General features: G+C 47.7%; 1 protein-coding gene across 5 annotated transcripts; it reads right to left on the bottom strand.

Moving 5' to 3' along the window:
- Window positions 1–222: 222 nt before the first annotated feature.
- On the bottom strand, window positions 223–14,404 carry LOC100437371 (killer cell immunoglobulin-like receptor 2DL3). 5 transcript variants are annotated; one of them, XM_063719671.1, is made up of 10 exons: window positions 14,313–14,346; window positions 13,624–13,659; window positions 12,690–12,900; window positions 11,093–11,111; window positions 10,866–10,917; window positions 9,044–9,337; window positions 5,797–5,847; window positions 1,444–1,548; window positions 966–1,018; window positions 681–867 (listed from the first exon to the last, which is right to left on the bottom strand). In XM_063719671.1, the coding sequence occupies exons 1-10, from the start codon at window positions 14,344–14,346 to the stop codon at window positions 691–693; spliced, it is 1,032 nt and encodes a 343-aa protein (XP_063575741.1). In that variant the 3' UTR covers window positions 681–690. The 5 variants fall into 5 exon arrangements, with proteins under 5 accessions (XP_024093589.3, XP_063575741.1, XP_063575739.1 ...); XM_063719669.1 differs by lacking the exon at window positions 11,093–11,111 and having other exon boundaries at window positions 10,866–10,939; XM_063719668.1 differs by having other exon boundaries at window positions 10,866–11,135; window positions 12,823–12,900.
- Window positions 14,405–15,480: the final 1,076 nt, after the last annotated feature.

Genomic DNA, 15,480 nt, shown 5'->3' with positions numbered 1-15,480 from the left:
ACAGACAAATCAGGCTCCACCTTGCTTCCAGAAGCTCAGAGTCCAGGGGTGAGAACCCAGTGGAGAACAGATGGGGTTATATGGACATGGTAATGATAACGCCAGTTTCTTTCAGCCAATACAGTGTCACATTACCTAAAGCAATGAGGGCAGGCATATTTATTTGAAGAGGAGACAGCTACATTGAAATCACAAAAAATTTTATAAGTTCCACTGATGACGGAAGGCTGGAAAATTTATAAATTTATTAATTTAACTGATGACAGAAGGCTGAAAGATTGTCTGAGGAAAGGTGGAACAGCATGAGGGAAGGTGGAACAGCACGTGTCTAAGTGCCTTGTTAAGAGCGAGCCTCTTGTATGTTTGGAATTGTGAGTTCCTCAGTGTGACCGCAGCCTCAAGTAGACTAGGAAGTAAGCCAGTTAGGCTGGAGAGGTGGCCAGGGGTCACGTGAAATAGAGAATTGTGGGTTAAGCAAAGGAGTGTGTTTTCTCTCCAGCAGGCAGTGGGAACTATAGACATTTGTAAGCAACAGAGAGGCACCAGATTTGTGGTGTGAGGAAGAGCAATGCCCTAAGATGAAGACTGATGCCTTCAGATTCCAGCTGCCGGTACATGGGAGCTGGCAAGCTGGTTTTGACACAGGGCTGTTGTCTCCCAAAAGACCCCTTCAAGGCCAGACTGTGGTGCTCACGGGCAGGAGACAACTTTGGATCTGGGCTCAGCATTTGGAAGTTCCGTGTACACGATGGTATCTGTTGGGGGTGTCTTGGGCCTCTGAGAAGGGCGAGTGATTTTTCTCTGTGTGAAAACGCAGTGATCCAACTGTGCGTATGTCACCTCCTGAGGGTTTTGTTCATCAGAGTCCTGGAGAGAGGGAAATGCTGAGTGAGGGAGGGTGCTCACATTTTTCAGGACTCTTTGGGAATAAGACTAGCCATGAGGCTGGGCCAAGGAGCACCTACCTCCCTCTTCACTGTTGTGTTCCCTGCAGGCTCTTGGTCCATGACAGCAGCATCTGTAGGAGACGGAAGTCAAGAAAACAGCTCGGAGGGCACTTCTGGGTCCTCATTTCATGCCTGAGGTCCCTCACTTGCCAACAGCAGACTCAGACATTCAATCTCTCTGAGCTCAAGGACCCATCCCATGAATAGCTCTGAGTTCCCATCCCATTGATTCTGTCTCCCACTTTCTGCCTGTCATGGAACCTTCTCCTGGATGTGAGTGGCTGCAGGGAATGTGAGGATACAGTTCAGAATCAGGCAATGGTCTGTGAGCTGAACGCAGGGGCAGGGTGTCTGGTGCTCTCTCTAGAAAGCTCTGCCTCTGGCTCCTGCCTTGGGTCAGGGACCATCCTGCCAGTGAGGAACACACACCCACGTACTCCAATCTTGCTTCCCCACACGGCCCTGAGCTCTCTGGCCCCTGCTTCGTGAGACTTACTTTTTTTCTTGGAGCACCAGCGATGAAGGAGAAAGAAGAGGAGGATGGCGAAGGGGATGATGACCACTGAGATCCCAATCAGAACGTGCAGATGTCTGGGGCTACCTGGAAGAAGACGAGACACCAATGAGAAGCTAATCATAGCAGTTCCTCTTTATGAATTGTGTCGCATTTCTTGATTGACAGGTAACCACATACAACGTTTCTTTAGGACAAGCACCCAGATAGCGGGAGACCTAGCTTTCTTCTGCTTTCTCCCTTATAGCTCTCATAGTAACCATAGAATGTGCTGAGGATGCAACTACTTTAGTTTAGATGTTTGACCCCTTCAAACCTCACATTGAAATTTAACTCCCAGTGTGGGAGGTTGGGGCTCTTGGGAGGTGTTTGGGTGATGGAGATGGATCCATCATGAACAGATCAATGCTGTCCCAAGGAGACGGGGTTAGCAAGTTCCTGGAGAGCTGGTTGTTAAAACGAGCTTGGAAGCTCCATCGCTCCCCCTCCCCCTTACTCCCTCTCTTGTCGTGTGATCTCTGTAGTCTCTGCACAGACAGACCCTCCTCCCCTTCTGCCAGAGTGGGAGCAGCCTGAGGCCGTCACAGGAAATAGATGCTGGTGCCATGCTTCCAGTGCAGCCTGCAGAACTGTGAGGGAAACAAATCTCTTTTCTTTAGAAGTTACCCAGGCTCAAGTGTTCCTTTATAGCAACAAAAATGGACTAAGACAGCAATGTCCTGAGATCAGGAGGAATGTCCCAGAAGAGCCTGGGCTGTCTTCCTGTTTTTCCTAGAGGAGGACGTCATGCAGTGCTTTAGCTGAGTGCTTCCTGTGGCTCCAGGGTAGAACATCCAGGCTGGGCTGCTTTCTGGCTTCCCCCAGCTACCCTGCAAATGGGATGACTCCATATCTCCGGAGCAGCTTTTCTGAGCCTTCAGGGACTGGCTCACATTGAAATGTAGGCTTCTGTTGTCACTCACTGCTTATGTGTTAGTAATGAACCTGCCTATGTAATGTATTCTCTGTGTGTTCTGTCTCCCTTGAGTGACGGTGAGTGATAGGAATTGGCATAGGCCCAGGCGCAGTACAGGAGGTGTTTAGAGTCTTCTCTGGGAAGACTGGACTGGGATTGATATATAGCGAATGTGCTTTAGGATTTCTACATCCACAGTATTCTTGAGTGAAACAACTTGCATTCTCCAAGAAAAGGACACAAACGTGAAATCAAGATAAAAAAAGCGAAGTAGAATTCTCTTATGTCAAACAGCCAGGATATAGTGTTGAAGCCCGTGTGAAACGTGCTACTCTTTGTGATCTCGGGAGACACATGTTAGGCTGCTGTTCCACCCGAGAGGCTGGGGGAAGGACCACCCCCTCGACCATCTACTGCTTCAATACCACCTGTCCTCCTGTGAATTAGTACGAAAGGGGAGCAGGAGCTAGTGCTGGCGCTGATCTCTGATTCCAAGATCTGAGCTCACTCCAAGGAGTATTAGCGTTTACCTCCCCATGGTCTATCTGAATCTCCACAGGTGATTGGAAGTAGGGCTGAGGTGGGGGGTTTGGGTGAGAGCACAATTTTTTTTTGCTATGAACAGAGTACTTTCTCTATTCCAGGATCTGTGCTGGAGGATTCAGCGGGCTTTCACATTTTCTATATGATCTCATGCTCACAGAAAACCAAATAGGGAAGAGGTTTTAGGGTGATTGCCTAATGGATAAGATAAAGGATCAAAGAAGTAATTATAGAGAAATAGAAAAATGATGATTGGAATTCAGGTGCCTTTGTCATTCGTGTGTGTTTTATTATATTTATGCATTTCTTATTTTTATTTTTTGAGACAGAGTCTCCGTGTGTCGCCCAGGCTGGAGTGCAGTGATGCAATCTCTACTCACTGCAACCTCCACCTCCTGGGTTGAAGTCATTCTCCTGCTTCATCCTCCAGAGTAGGAGCTGGGATTACAGGGATGCATCACCATGCTCAGCTAATTTTTGTATTTTTAGTAGAGATAGGGTTTCCCCATGTTGGCCAGGCTGGTCTCGAACTCCTGACTTCATGGAATCCACCCGCCTTGGCCTCCTGCAGTGCTGGGTTACAGGAGTGAGCCACCGTTCACAGACTTGAATATTATGCTATAATAGGTCCCTTCATTTCCACTACCCCTCATATATCTGTCACTCCTTTGCCAGGTATTGATTTATGCGTAGGAGGAATAAATCTCAGAAAGAAATTAATTAAGCCAGGATTAAACAACTAGGAAAATCAAACCCAGCAAGCCTTTCCAGCCAATGATTCTACCTCACAAACATATCTTATATCCATCTGCTTCATCCACTTAGTGTCTAAATCAGCACCACATTTCACCAGTGGGGCAGGAATTGCCTTTTCCACAGTCTCCTAGATTCCAGTTACGCACCTGGGCCTCCCTTATTTTCATGTCAGTCACTATTAATCATGTAGGGATTCCTAGTTACCCTGAGTTGAATCCAATGGCTGTGAGTATCAAACACACACTCCTTGTTCCTCCTTAGTTTCCTGTGTACCCAGTGTGATCTCCATCTCTCTACAGTCGTCTCGTCATTCTCCCCAACTCATTCCCAGCATTTGAATGCAAAGCCTCTTCCTTCAACATCAGATTGTTTTCACGTTTGCGCCGTCACAGCTGACAGCTGTGTGTGGAAAATCCTTCCGCCAATCTTTCAGGGGTTCAATCCGTGTTTTTCATTAATGTCACAAATATCTGATTAGTGAGACCTTCTCTGTCACCCAAAATTATACACTCAGCATTATCTATTATTGATTTTGAATTCTGGCTGGGCACAGTGGCTCACGCCTGTAATCCCAGTACTTTGGGATGCTGAGATGGTTGGATAACTTGAGGTTGGGAGTTTGAGACAAGCTTGGGCAACATGGTGAAACATCCTCTCTACAAAAAATATACAATAAGAATTAGCCGGGTGTGGTGGCAGTTGCCTGTAATCCCAGCTACTCGAGAGGCTGAGGCAGGAGAATCACTTGAATCCAGGAGGTGCAGGTTGCAGTGAGCCCAGATCGTGACACTGCACTGTAGCCTGGAAGACAGAGGGAGACTCTGTCTCAATAAACAAAGAAACAAACAAATAGATTTCATGCACAGACGCTTCCAAATGGATCATTCATTTATTGGTCCACTTGTGCGTTCATTTTCTGCCCTCCCATTTCACCATCTGCAATATCAGTGTCCCAAGAGCAGAGGCCAAATGCATCTTGTTCACTGTTTGTGGAAGGCAGGAGAATGCTGTCCCACCCCAAAATGTTCCTGTCCTAGCCTCCATAGCTTGTGAATATGTTATTTTACATGGAAAGGAGGAATGAAGATTGCAGATGGAATTACGGTTGCTAATCAGCTGAAGTTAAAACCAGGGTATCCTGGATGATTTCCGGGAGATTATGGTGGATTTTCATCTTGGTGAAACCGATAGAATCCCCAAGTTTTCAAAAGATGAGGAAGAAGGGTAAGCAGCATTCAGAGAAAGAGGTGTGGTAAGGAAGAAGGGTCTGAGTGATGCCATGTGAGATGTGACCAGTCTTTGTGGGTTTTGAGGAAGGAGGAAGGGGACCGGGAGCCAAGGAACATGGGAGCCTTTAGAAGCTGGGACAAGTGAGATGCAGATTCTTGCCTGGAACCTTCAGAGGGAAGGCCGCCTTGCTGTCACCTTGATTTTAGCCCAGTGAGATGCACTTCATACTTTGAGCTACAGCACTTTAAGATAATTAAAAAACCATTTTGTTTTCACCCACGAATCTTGTGGAAATTTGTTATGGCAACAGTAGGAAAAGGTTCCACACTGCACAGCCTGAGCATGGGGCCGTGGCTGAATGAGTCAGTGAGTCGAAGTGTGCGTGCATGAGCTCTGTTCTCTGTTACGGCAAGGCTCTTGCTCTGCTGAGTCAGCAAGGGTTGCTTCATGACCAACAGGAGCTCATTCCTTGGCAAGTGGCACTTCTCTAAAACACCTCGCCCTCATCAGATGTTCCCTTCCCTTCCCTCTCTCAAGCCCCCAGGAATTTATCCTCCAGTTAGGAATGCAGGCAGAACAAATATTGCATTTTTGTCTGAGAAGGATGTCAGATTGGCAATCATTCTTCTAGCTTGTAGGAGGTCTCAGTTCCATAAAATGAGAGATTAAGAGATTTCACTGAGCCCTGTGTTGGGCCCAGATCCCTTTCGCTGTTGGAGTATCTGGAGTTCGGAGATGGTGGAAGACAGGTGCACAATGTCAGAGCTGTGAGATGCTGAATCAATGCCTGAATCCAAGGTTTCCACCTCCCCAGGTTTCCAAAGGCAGATATAAGAGGGTTCTGTACTCACCGATTTTGGAGCTGGGTTCAGTGGGTGAAGGCCAACTATTTGAAGGGTTTCCTAGAACACGAGACAGGACAGAGGTGAGGAAATGAGGGTGTCTGTCCTCTACTCAATGGAAATCTTTGAGGTTGGTTCATGGCCAACATTCTGTTATCTGATATTGGGCTCTGGGAGTCCTGGGATCCTTTTTCCCATAATTTTTATATGTGACACCCACTGTCTTGAGACTTCAAGGTATAAAGAGAAAACAGGAGCATCACACTACCTGATCTAAAAATACATTCCAGAGCTGTAGTAAGCAAAACAGCACGATGTTGGCATAAAGAAAGGCACATAGAACAATGGAGCAGAATGAAGAACACAGATATAATCCATGCATTAACATCCAATGGTTTTTTATTTTTTCTTTTGAGATGGAGTCTCACTCTGTCACCCAGGCTGGAGTGCAGAGGTGCAATCTCGGTTCACTGCAACCTCAGCCTCCTGGGTTCAATCAATTTTCTCACCTCAAACCCTTGAGTAGTGGTATTACAGGGGCTGACCACCATGCTCAGCTAATTTTTGTATTTTTAGTAGAGACGATGTTTCACCATGTTGGCCAGGCTGATCTTGAACTCCTGGCCTCAGGTGATCCACCTGCCTCGGTCTCCCAAAGTGCTGCAATTGCAGGTGTTAGCCACCATGCCCAGCCCATCCACTGGACTTTGACAAAGGTGCCAAGAACTTACAATCAGGAAAGGACAGTCTTTTCAATCAACAGTGCAGGGAAACCTGGACATCTACATGCAGAAGAATGAACCTGGACCTCTACCTGTCACCATACACAAAAATCAAATGAAAATGGATTAAAGATGTGAGTCTAAGGGCTGAACCTATGAAACACGTAGAAGAAAATATTGGGGAAATGCTCCAGGACATTTGTCTGAAGAAAGACATTTTGTTTTAAACCTTCAAAACACAAGTAATCAAAGCACAAAATAGACCATTGGGATTACATCAAACTAAGCAACTTCTGCGCCACTAAAGATAAACCAACAACGTGAAGAGACAACGCACACATTGGGAGTAAATATGTGCAAACTATGCATCTGAGACGGGATTAATAACTAGAAATATAAGAAGCTCAAACAACTCAATAAAACAAATGATTTAATTGAAAAAGGAGCAAAAGACATGAAATTTCCCCGCATATGAAGAAGTGCTCAGTATCACTCATCATCAGAGAAATGCAAATGAAAATCGAAGTGAGTTTTCATCTCACCCCATTAAAATGGCTTTTAGGCCGGGCGTGGTGGCTCACCTCTATCATCCTAGAACTTTGAGAGCCTGAGGTGGGCGAATCTCCTGAGGTCGGGAGTTTGAGACCAGCCTGACCCACATGGAGAAACACTGTCTCTACCAAAAATAGAAAAATTAGCCGGGCGTGGTTGCATGTGCCTGTAATCCCAGCTACTCGGGAGGCTGAGGCAGGAGAATCACTGGAACCTGGGAGGTGGAGGTTGCGGTGAGCTGAGATCGTGCCACTGCACTCCAGCCTGGGTGACAAGAGCGAAACTCCATCTCAAAATAAAATAAAATAAAATAAAATAAAATAAAATAAAATGGCTTTTAGCTGCAAGACAGGCAAAAGAAATGCTGGCAAGGGGGTAGAGAAAGGAGAACCCTGGTACCCTGTTGGTAGGAGTGTAAATTAGTATAGCCATTACGGAGAAAAGTATGGAAGTCCTTTAAATAACTAAAAAGAGGTTGGGTGCGGTGGATCATGCCTGTAATCCCAGCACTTTGTGACACCGAGGCGGGCACCTCAGTTGAGGTCATGAGTTTGAGAGCAGCTCAGCCAACATGGGGAAACCCCATCTATACTAAAAAAAAGAAAAAGTAGCCAGGCATGGGGGCGTGCACCTGTAATCCCTGCTACTAGGGAGGCTGAGGCAGGAAAATCGTTTGAACCCAGGAGGCGGAGGTTGCAATGAGCCAAGATCACATCACTTGTACTCCAGCCTGGGCACAGAGAGAAAGTGTCTCAAAAACAAAAACAAAAACAACAAACGAAAAACTTTCATAGTATCCAGCAATTTCACTACTGGGTTTATATCCAAAGGAAAGGAAATCAATATATCGAAGTGATATCTGCACTCGTATGATTGGTGCAGCACTGTTCACAGTAGCCGAGATGTGGAGTCAACCTACCTGCCCATCAGTGGATGAACGAATAGAGAACTGTAGTACATACGCACAGTGGAGACTACTCATCCATAGAAAGAATAACATCCTGTCATTCGCAGCCACATGGATGGAACTCGAGTCATTACAAAGATTCCTATTTCTCCCCCATATACAGGAGCTAAAAGGTGGATCTCATGAAGGTAGAGAGTAGAATGGTGGCTACCAGAGGCCAGGAAGAAAAGGGTGGAGGGTAAAAAAAAAAAAAAAAAAAAAAAAATATATATATATATATATATATATATAAATGTATTTATGACCACTAGAATTTACACTTAAAAATGGTAAAAGTGGCCGGGCGCGGTGGCTCATGCCTGTAATCCCAGCACTTTGGGAGGCTGAGGCGGGTGGATCACGTGGTCAGGAGTTCGAGACCAGCTCGACCAACATGGTGAAACCCCCCTCTCTACTCAAAATACAAAAAGTAGCCTGGCGTGGTGGTGCGTGCCTATAGTACCAGCTACTCAGGTGGCTGAGGTAGGAGAATCGTTTGAACCCAGGAGGCGGAGGTTGCAGTGAGCTGAGATTGTGCCACTGCACTCCAGCATAGGGGACAGAGCTAGACTCCACCAAAAAAAAAAAAAAATGTTAAAGTTGGTAAGGTATATAGGTATATTTCACCTCAATAAATATTTTTTCAAGCAAAAAGAAAAGGGTGTAGGGGTTGCTGGTGATGACATCTCTGTGTGGGTGAGAGGCCAGGAGGGGCTTCTGGGAAATGGGTAAGGTTGAGGGGCTGAGGGAACCTCTGATCCTCCCAAACTGAGCCCAGTCTCCCCGTCTCTGGGTATCTCCTGACCGCTTTCTTCATCTGCCTGGGTGCCTGGAGCCCTGATTGGAGGCCTCCATGCAGGCCATGCAGGAGGGTTTGGAGGTGCCGTGTCTGCCATCCTGCGCCCTAACCCCGCCCTCACACCCAAGCTGCGTGTTCTCTCTGCGTCTGTCCATGCTTCTCTCCATCATCAGCAGGAAGCTCCTCAGCTAAGGCTTTAGGATCATAGGACATGAGACAGATATGGGGTTTTCTCACCTGTGACAGAAACAAGCAGTGGGTCACTCGAGTTTGACCACTCGTAGGGAGAGTCACGGAAAGAGCCGAAGCATCTGTAGGTCCCTCCGTGGGTGACAGGGCCCAGAGTAAAGTCTGCCTGGAATGTTCTGTTGACCTTGGACACTGCAGGGAGCCTACATTCACGGCCCCCCCCCTCCCTGGATAGATGGTAGATGTCATAGGACCTCCGGGAGCTGCAGGACAAGGTCACATTCTCTCCTGCCTGAACCGTGGGGCCCGGCTGGGCTGAGAGAGAAGGTTTCTCATATAGACCTGGAAGGAGAAGAGGCAGTTTCCTCAGGGAGGTTCTTCCTTGTCACAGCTCCCTTCACCTGAGCTGAGAACTCACTCCCCTGCTCTATGACCTAATGCTCTCTCTCTCACCCTCCACCCCATCTCTCTTCATGTCTACTTCCTCCTTCCACCTTCTGTGTCTCTGTAGGTCTCTGACCTCACTTCCCCACCTCTAGATATGTTTTCCCTTTTTGGATTGTTTTATTCTCTCTGACCCTCCTTGGGTTGGTTGACTTAATGTTACTTTTTTAAATTCTGAGTTTCTCACTTTGTGTCCTGTTCATAACTTTCTGCATATTTCTATCTATTCTCTATCGATCTATCTATTTATCTATTCGGTGCCTATCTACAAATTCTCTACCTGTCATCTATATCTATATATCATCTATTTATCTATCAATTGTCTATCTATCCATCAATCATCTATTATCTATATCTATGTATCATCTCTCTCTCTATGATTTCTCTCTTTGTCTGCCTCTCTATCTCTATGTATTATCTATCTATCTATCTTCATCATCATCATCTCTATGTATCATCTATTAATCAATGAATCAATCAATCATCTTCTATGTATCTATAACCTATTATCTATCATCTACCTATTTATCATCTATCTATATCTATCCATCTATCATCTGTCTTGCTCTGCCTCTCGGTCTCGCTAGTTCTCTTTGGAATCTCTGCAATTCATCCCCACATCTCCATCTTTCTATGTCCTTGTGCCTCTCCCTCAGGACTCTAATTTTTGTGCTTTTCTCTGCTCCCTTCCATCATTCTCTCCACTTCTCTGCCCTCTTTTCTCTCTCTTTATGTGTCTGTGAGTTTCTCAATCTCCTTCCTCTGGCTCATTCTCTGTGTGTTTATGTCTTTGCTTTTTGGTGTCCCTGATTTCTCTCTGTGTCTCTCAGTGATCCTCTCATATGTGGGGTTATTTGGAATGTGAGCCTCAGAATCTAGTGTGGGGACCCCAAGTTCACACAGCATACAGGGGTTGGTGTTCTGGGGCCATGATATCCTGGGACGATTACTCTCCATTGCATGGAAGGCAGAGGTGTCAGAATAAACTTGGCATCTGTAGGTGCCACAAGGCCTGAGGCCACAGGGCCCAACTCAGGTCAGAAATATGGGTGTCCTTGGGTTCTCCTGGTAGAGAACAGTTTGTGGAGGTAAAACAGAAATGAAACTTCTAATCTGTGCCAGGTCTCTGAGCAAAGTCAGCATGGAAGGTCACCTCTCTCTGGGACATGTCTGTCTATCTGTCTCCTTTAACTCCTTGTGTCTTTTCTAACTCTCGGTATGGCCCCTGCGTCTGTCCTCTGTTATGACACCTGGTCTGTACTTGTGTCTCCTGTTTCTCTGTCTCTGTTGGTACAGACCTCACCAAGTCAGTCTCTCCCCATAAGAATACCAAGCTCATCTTCCTTACAACCACCTGGGCCTCCAAGTTCTGGATCATTCACTCTGCATCCCAATGACAATAAGAAGAATGTCTGGACACTCTCACCTGTCATCATGATGTCCAGAGGGTCACTGGGAGCTGACCACTCATAGGGGGAGTGAGAAAGAGAACCGTAGCATCTGTAGGTCCCTGCAAGGGTAGGCATCATGGGACCGATGGAGAAGTTGACCTTGGAGACCCCATCATGGAGCTCTCCAATGAGGCGCAAAGTGTCGTTAAACTCCCCCTCTCTGTGCAGAAGGAAGTGCTCAAACATGACATCTGACCAACATTGCAGGATGACTGTCTCTTCTGATTTCACCAGGGGACCTGGGAGGGCCAGGAGGGAAGGTTTTCTGTGGACTCCTAGGAAGAGAGGTTGGGAGTTTAGAAGGCGTCTCTCTTTATCATCCCATCCATGGCACCTGGAATGAGTGAGGCTTCCCCTCGCTGGTGTCTGTCTCTCTCCTTCCTCTCTGTGTCTTCATGTTCTTTTCTGTGCCCATAACTCCTGGTGCAGGTCCTTCCATCTGTCTTCCTCCCTCTTCTCTGTCCCTCTGTCTCTAGTAGCCTGATTCCCTTCCCACTGGGCTCAGCCTCATCTCTTGGCCTGTTGTATCTATTTCACACTAATGTCTTTCCTGCTGTCTATGTGGGGGTGGAAGACGAACCAGGATAGGCGGCACGTCCAGGCTCTTAGCAGTCTGGTTCAATCTCTTTTGGACCCATTGGAATCCTTGGCGGGAGGTACGAACTGATCAGTAAGGCAGGCAGCAGTGTCCACACACCCTGTTCCTGGTGGGGACTGGGAGCCACTCTTGCCATGCGTGTGCCTTCTCCATGGTGCCAGCTTCCATAGGCTGGCTCCTGGTGCTGGTTGGAGGAGCATCAACCCCTCCCTCTGTGGATGGAGCCTGGTGGTGGCATCATCATCCCATCCTTGCTGATCTCAGGGTAGCCAACCTTCCCCTTGTTTGGTTTCTTTAATTAATTAATTAATTTTGGAGACAGAGTCTCACTCCTTTGCCCAGGCTGGAGTGAATTGGTGTGGTCTTGGCTCCCTGCAACCTCTGTCTCCTGGGTTCAAGCATTTCTCCTGCCCTCAGCCTCCGGAGCCACTAGGATTACATGGGCCTGCCACCATGCCCAGCTATCCTTGTGTCCTTTCTTAACTTGTCCTTGATCTGGGTTCCAGTGTTGGTTTCCTGTTGCTGCTCTAGAAAATTATCAGAAGAATGGCAGCAGAAGAGAGCACATTGACTCCTTCCAATTCTAGAGAGAGAAATCGGACCCTGTTTTTCCTGGAGTGAAATCAAGGCACCTGCAGGGCTTCATTCCCTCTGGAGACTCAGGAGAATCAGTTCTTTGACTTTTCTAGCCTCTATAGGCCACCTGCATTCGTGGCTCACGGCCTTCCTCCACCTCCAAAGCTGAGGGAGACTCCCATTACGCTGCTGTAATCCCCACTCCCCTCTTCCTCCTCCTTTCATTGTAGACCCTTGTGATTACACTGAGCCCACCGGGACATTCCAAGCTGTCTCCCCATCTCAAGGTCAACTCATCAACAACCTGAGCTCTATCTTCCCCTTCAGTCCCTTCCCCTATAACATAAATAGTCACAGACTCCAGGGATTAGAATGTAGTCATCATTGGGGACAATTATTCTTCCCACCACAGCACCCATTTCCCTGTATTCAATCCCCCTTTACCCCAAATACAGTCAGGGCCTGGGTGATGGGACCCTCAAGGACATGCCCACCAGAAGCTCTGGGATTCAGGAGGTGGGAGAAAGATAATGCCAGACAGGAGCCCTCTGAACTGTGACCATGATGACCAGTGGGTTGCTGGATGCTGACCACCCACTGGGGGAGTGTGGGTGTGAACACCAACACTCTATAGGTCCCTGCGTGTGCTGGGGTCACAGAGCCCATGAAAAGGCTGTTCCAGAATATTTTATTGTAGAGCTCAGGGACAGGCACCCCATCTTCCTTGTACAGACTGAAGTTGTTAAACCTAAGATAAGAATGACACCGAAGAATCACATGTCCTGGAGGCACCAGAAGGCTGGGCCAGGCAGACAGCAAGGGCTTGTCCTGACCACCTTGGGGAGAAGGAGGTGCCGCCTTAGAGAGGAGGATGTGGAGTTGCCCCTCCCTCCCTGTGCTCAGAAGATTCTCCTCACTTTCCACGTTTCTATGGCTGTTATCACACCTTGGTGGCCAGGGCTAAAGGAAGGACCCATCCCGCAAAGACATGATGTCTCCCTACAACAAAAGTATCAGCTGAGAACTTTGAGCAGGTGCTGAGTAAGAGACTCCTACTAGATTTTAATACTGTAAGATTACTCACATACAACAACACAAGGTAGACATGGGGTGGAGGGCATGTCCTTTGTGAATGGATATAAGCGGATGCCTGAACGAAAATAAACAACTGAGCCCCCATCAGAGGATTTGGAATGTCACGGCCATGGCTGTGGTTTCCCACCTCTTCTGGTAGAATGACAGCAGCCACACTGCAGCCCCTACCGTCATGGAAATGCTGAAGTGTGTGAGTAACACCTTTGTCCTCAGAGGATCTGCTGTTCCTACCACTTCCCCACCACACACCCCAGCTTTGAGCACCCCAGTCTAACCCTGGTCCCCAGAGAACCTGACTCTGCCAAGGGAATGAAAGGTCAGGGAGGCGAGGTCAGAACTGTGGGCCGAGCAGCCCAGGGTCCCCTCTTCCTAGTTTATGAGAGAATCCCCGACAGGACTTCCCTCCCATTTTGGGGAAATCCTGTTCTGTGGGGAGATGACACCCTAAGGTTTGGAGGACTCACCCTCATGTGGCCAGGCCCCCTGCAGCAAGAAGAACCCTGGAAAGAAAGATCATGATGGATGATCCATCTGCAGGCAAATCAGGCCTCCCTTGCTGCCCCCACTGGGCTGTGAGTCTTGGCAGCTAGGCCCTTGCTGGGCTGAAGGTAAACTCACCCTCACTGCCTACCTGCACCGAAGAACACGGCTGTTGGCTGTGCAGAGACCCAGCCTCCAGGTCCATATCCCCACCCCAAGCCCATATCTCCACTCCAGGCCCATATCTCCACTCCAGGCCGATATTTCCACCCTAGGCCCATATCTCCACCCCAGGCCCAGATCTCCACTCCAAGCCCATATCTCCACTTCAGGCCGATATCTCCACTCCAGTCCCATATCTCCCCAGCCAGACCCATATCTCCATCCTAGGCCCATATCTCCACTCCAGGCCCAGATATCCACCTCTAGACCCACATCTCCACTCCTGGCCCATATCTGCGCTCCAGGCCCATATCTCTACTGCAGGCCCGTAACTCTACTCCAGGCCCAGATCTCCACTCCAGGCCCAGATGTCCACTCCAGGCCCAGATCTCCACTCCAGGCCTAGATCTCCACTCCAGGCCCATCAGTCCACCTCCAGGCCTATATCTCCACCTCTGGGCCCAGATCTCAATCCCTGCACTCCCTCCCTTGATTCCTTTCCAGGACTCACCAACATACGCCATGCTGACGACCATGAGCGACATGGTGCTGCCGGTGCAGACAGGCGGCCGCGCCCCAGCTCAGCTCAGCAGCGCACAGGATGTTATTTGGCGCCCTGCCCATGCAGTTTACATGCTGACCACATCATGGGAGGGTGACGTACACAGGCTCTTTCTACCTTGCATGAGGCCCAGTGGGTGCTCGCTCAAGAGTGGAACATGGCTTCCTGGAAATTGTTCTCACTAGAATTGACACCTCGCGTCCTTTACTATGACCAACTCAAAACATGTCTCGGATCCAACCTCCCGAACACGAGATGCCTAAAATCTGTGCTAACGTGAAAGACTTTTCATGTATTTTTATTGTTTTTATCTGAGATTCAAACTCTTCTTCCTGTGTAATATGCAAAATATCTAATAGGTATTATTAAGGTTTTCAGAGTCATTGTGACTAATAAACCATTAGAATTTTTCATGCTTGTGTTTCTAGTATTACAGCAGAACCAGTTAAAGTGATTTAAGTTCCCAGGGAAGGATTATGCAATTATTTACAGTCTTAGAATTGTACTTTATCAGCAAAAACCACACATGTAAATTCTGGATTTTTGTAGTTTTATCTAAAATTTGTCTCATGACCCAAGATTCCAGAGTCCCAACTCTGGAGTTTGCTCTCTCTCTGTCTCTCTCCCTCCCTCATTTTAAACTTTACAGAAATATGCAGTAACATAATGTTATAGAAAATCTAGTTTCCCCCAGCACGTTGGGAAGCCGAGGTGGGCGGATCAACTGAGATGAGGAGTTTGAGAGCAGCCTGGCCAACATAGTGAAACCGTGTCTCTGCTAAAAATTCAAGAATTAGCCGTGCCTGGTGGCAGGCACCTGTAATGCCAGCTACTCAAGAGGCTGAGGCATGAGAATCGCTTGAACCTGGGAGGCGGAGTTTGCAGTGAGCTGAGATTGTGCCATTGCAGTACAGCCTGGGCGACAGAGCAAGACTCCACCTCAAGAAAAAAAAAGCATATAGCCTATAATAACAAATTAGAGGGCTCTGGCTACTAAATTTAAAGGGTTCTATAAGGCTACATAAAGTGCAGCGTCCTCAAGAGTGTGGACACAGAGAGCCCCTTAGCAGAAACAGGGTCTAAAATACATCCTTGTACACACAGTCTCTTTATAGTT

This window comes from Pongo abelii, chromosome 20, assembly GCF_028885655.2.
Source record: "Pongo abelii isolate AG06213 chromosome 20, NHGRI_mPonAbe1-v2.0_pri, whole genome shotgun sequence".
Taxonomy (NCBI): Eukaryota; Metazoa; Chordata; class Mammalia; order Primates; family Hominidae; genus Pongo; species Pongo abelii.
The sequence above is the reverse complement of the archived record's forward strand: the minus strand, read 5'-3'. Positions and strand labels throughout refer to the sequence as shown.

Excerpts from the sequence above, each read along its gene's own strand:
- LOC100437371 (XM_063719667.1), bottom strand. The coding sequence starts at position 14,346 with ATGTCGCTCATGGTCGTCAGCATGGCGTATGTTG. Across the intron at positions 13,660-14,312 it reads CGTCAGCATGGCGTATGTTG|GGTTCTTCTTGCTGCAGGGG; the intron begins GTGAGTCCTGGA and ends CTTTCTTTCCAG. Across the intron at positions 9,338-10,865 it reads TCTGGACATCATGATGACAG|GTCTATATGAGAAACCTTCT; the intron begins GTGAGAGTGTCC and ends TTCTCCTTCCAG.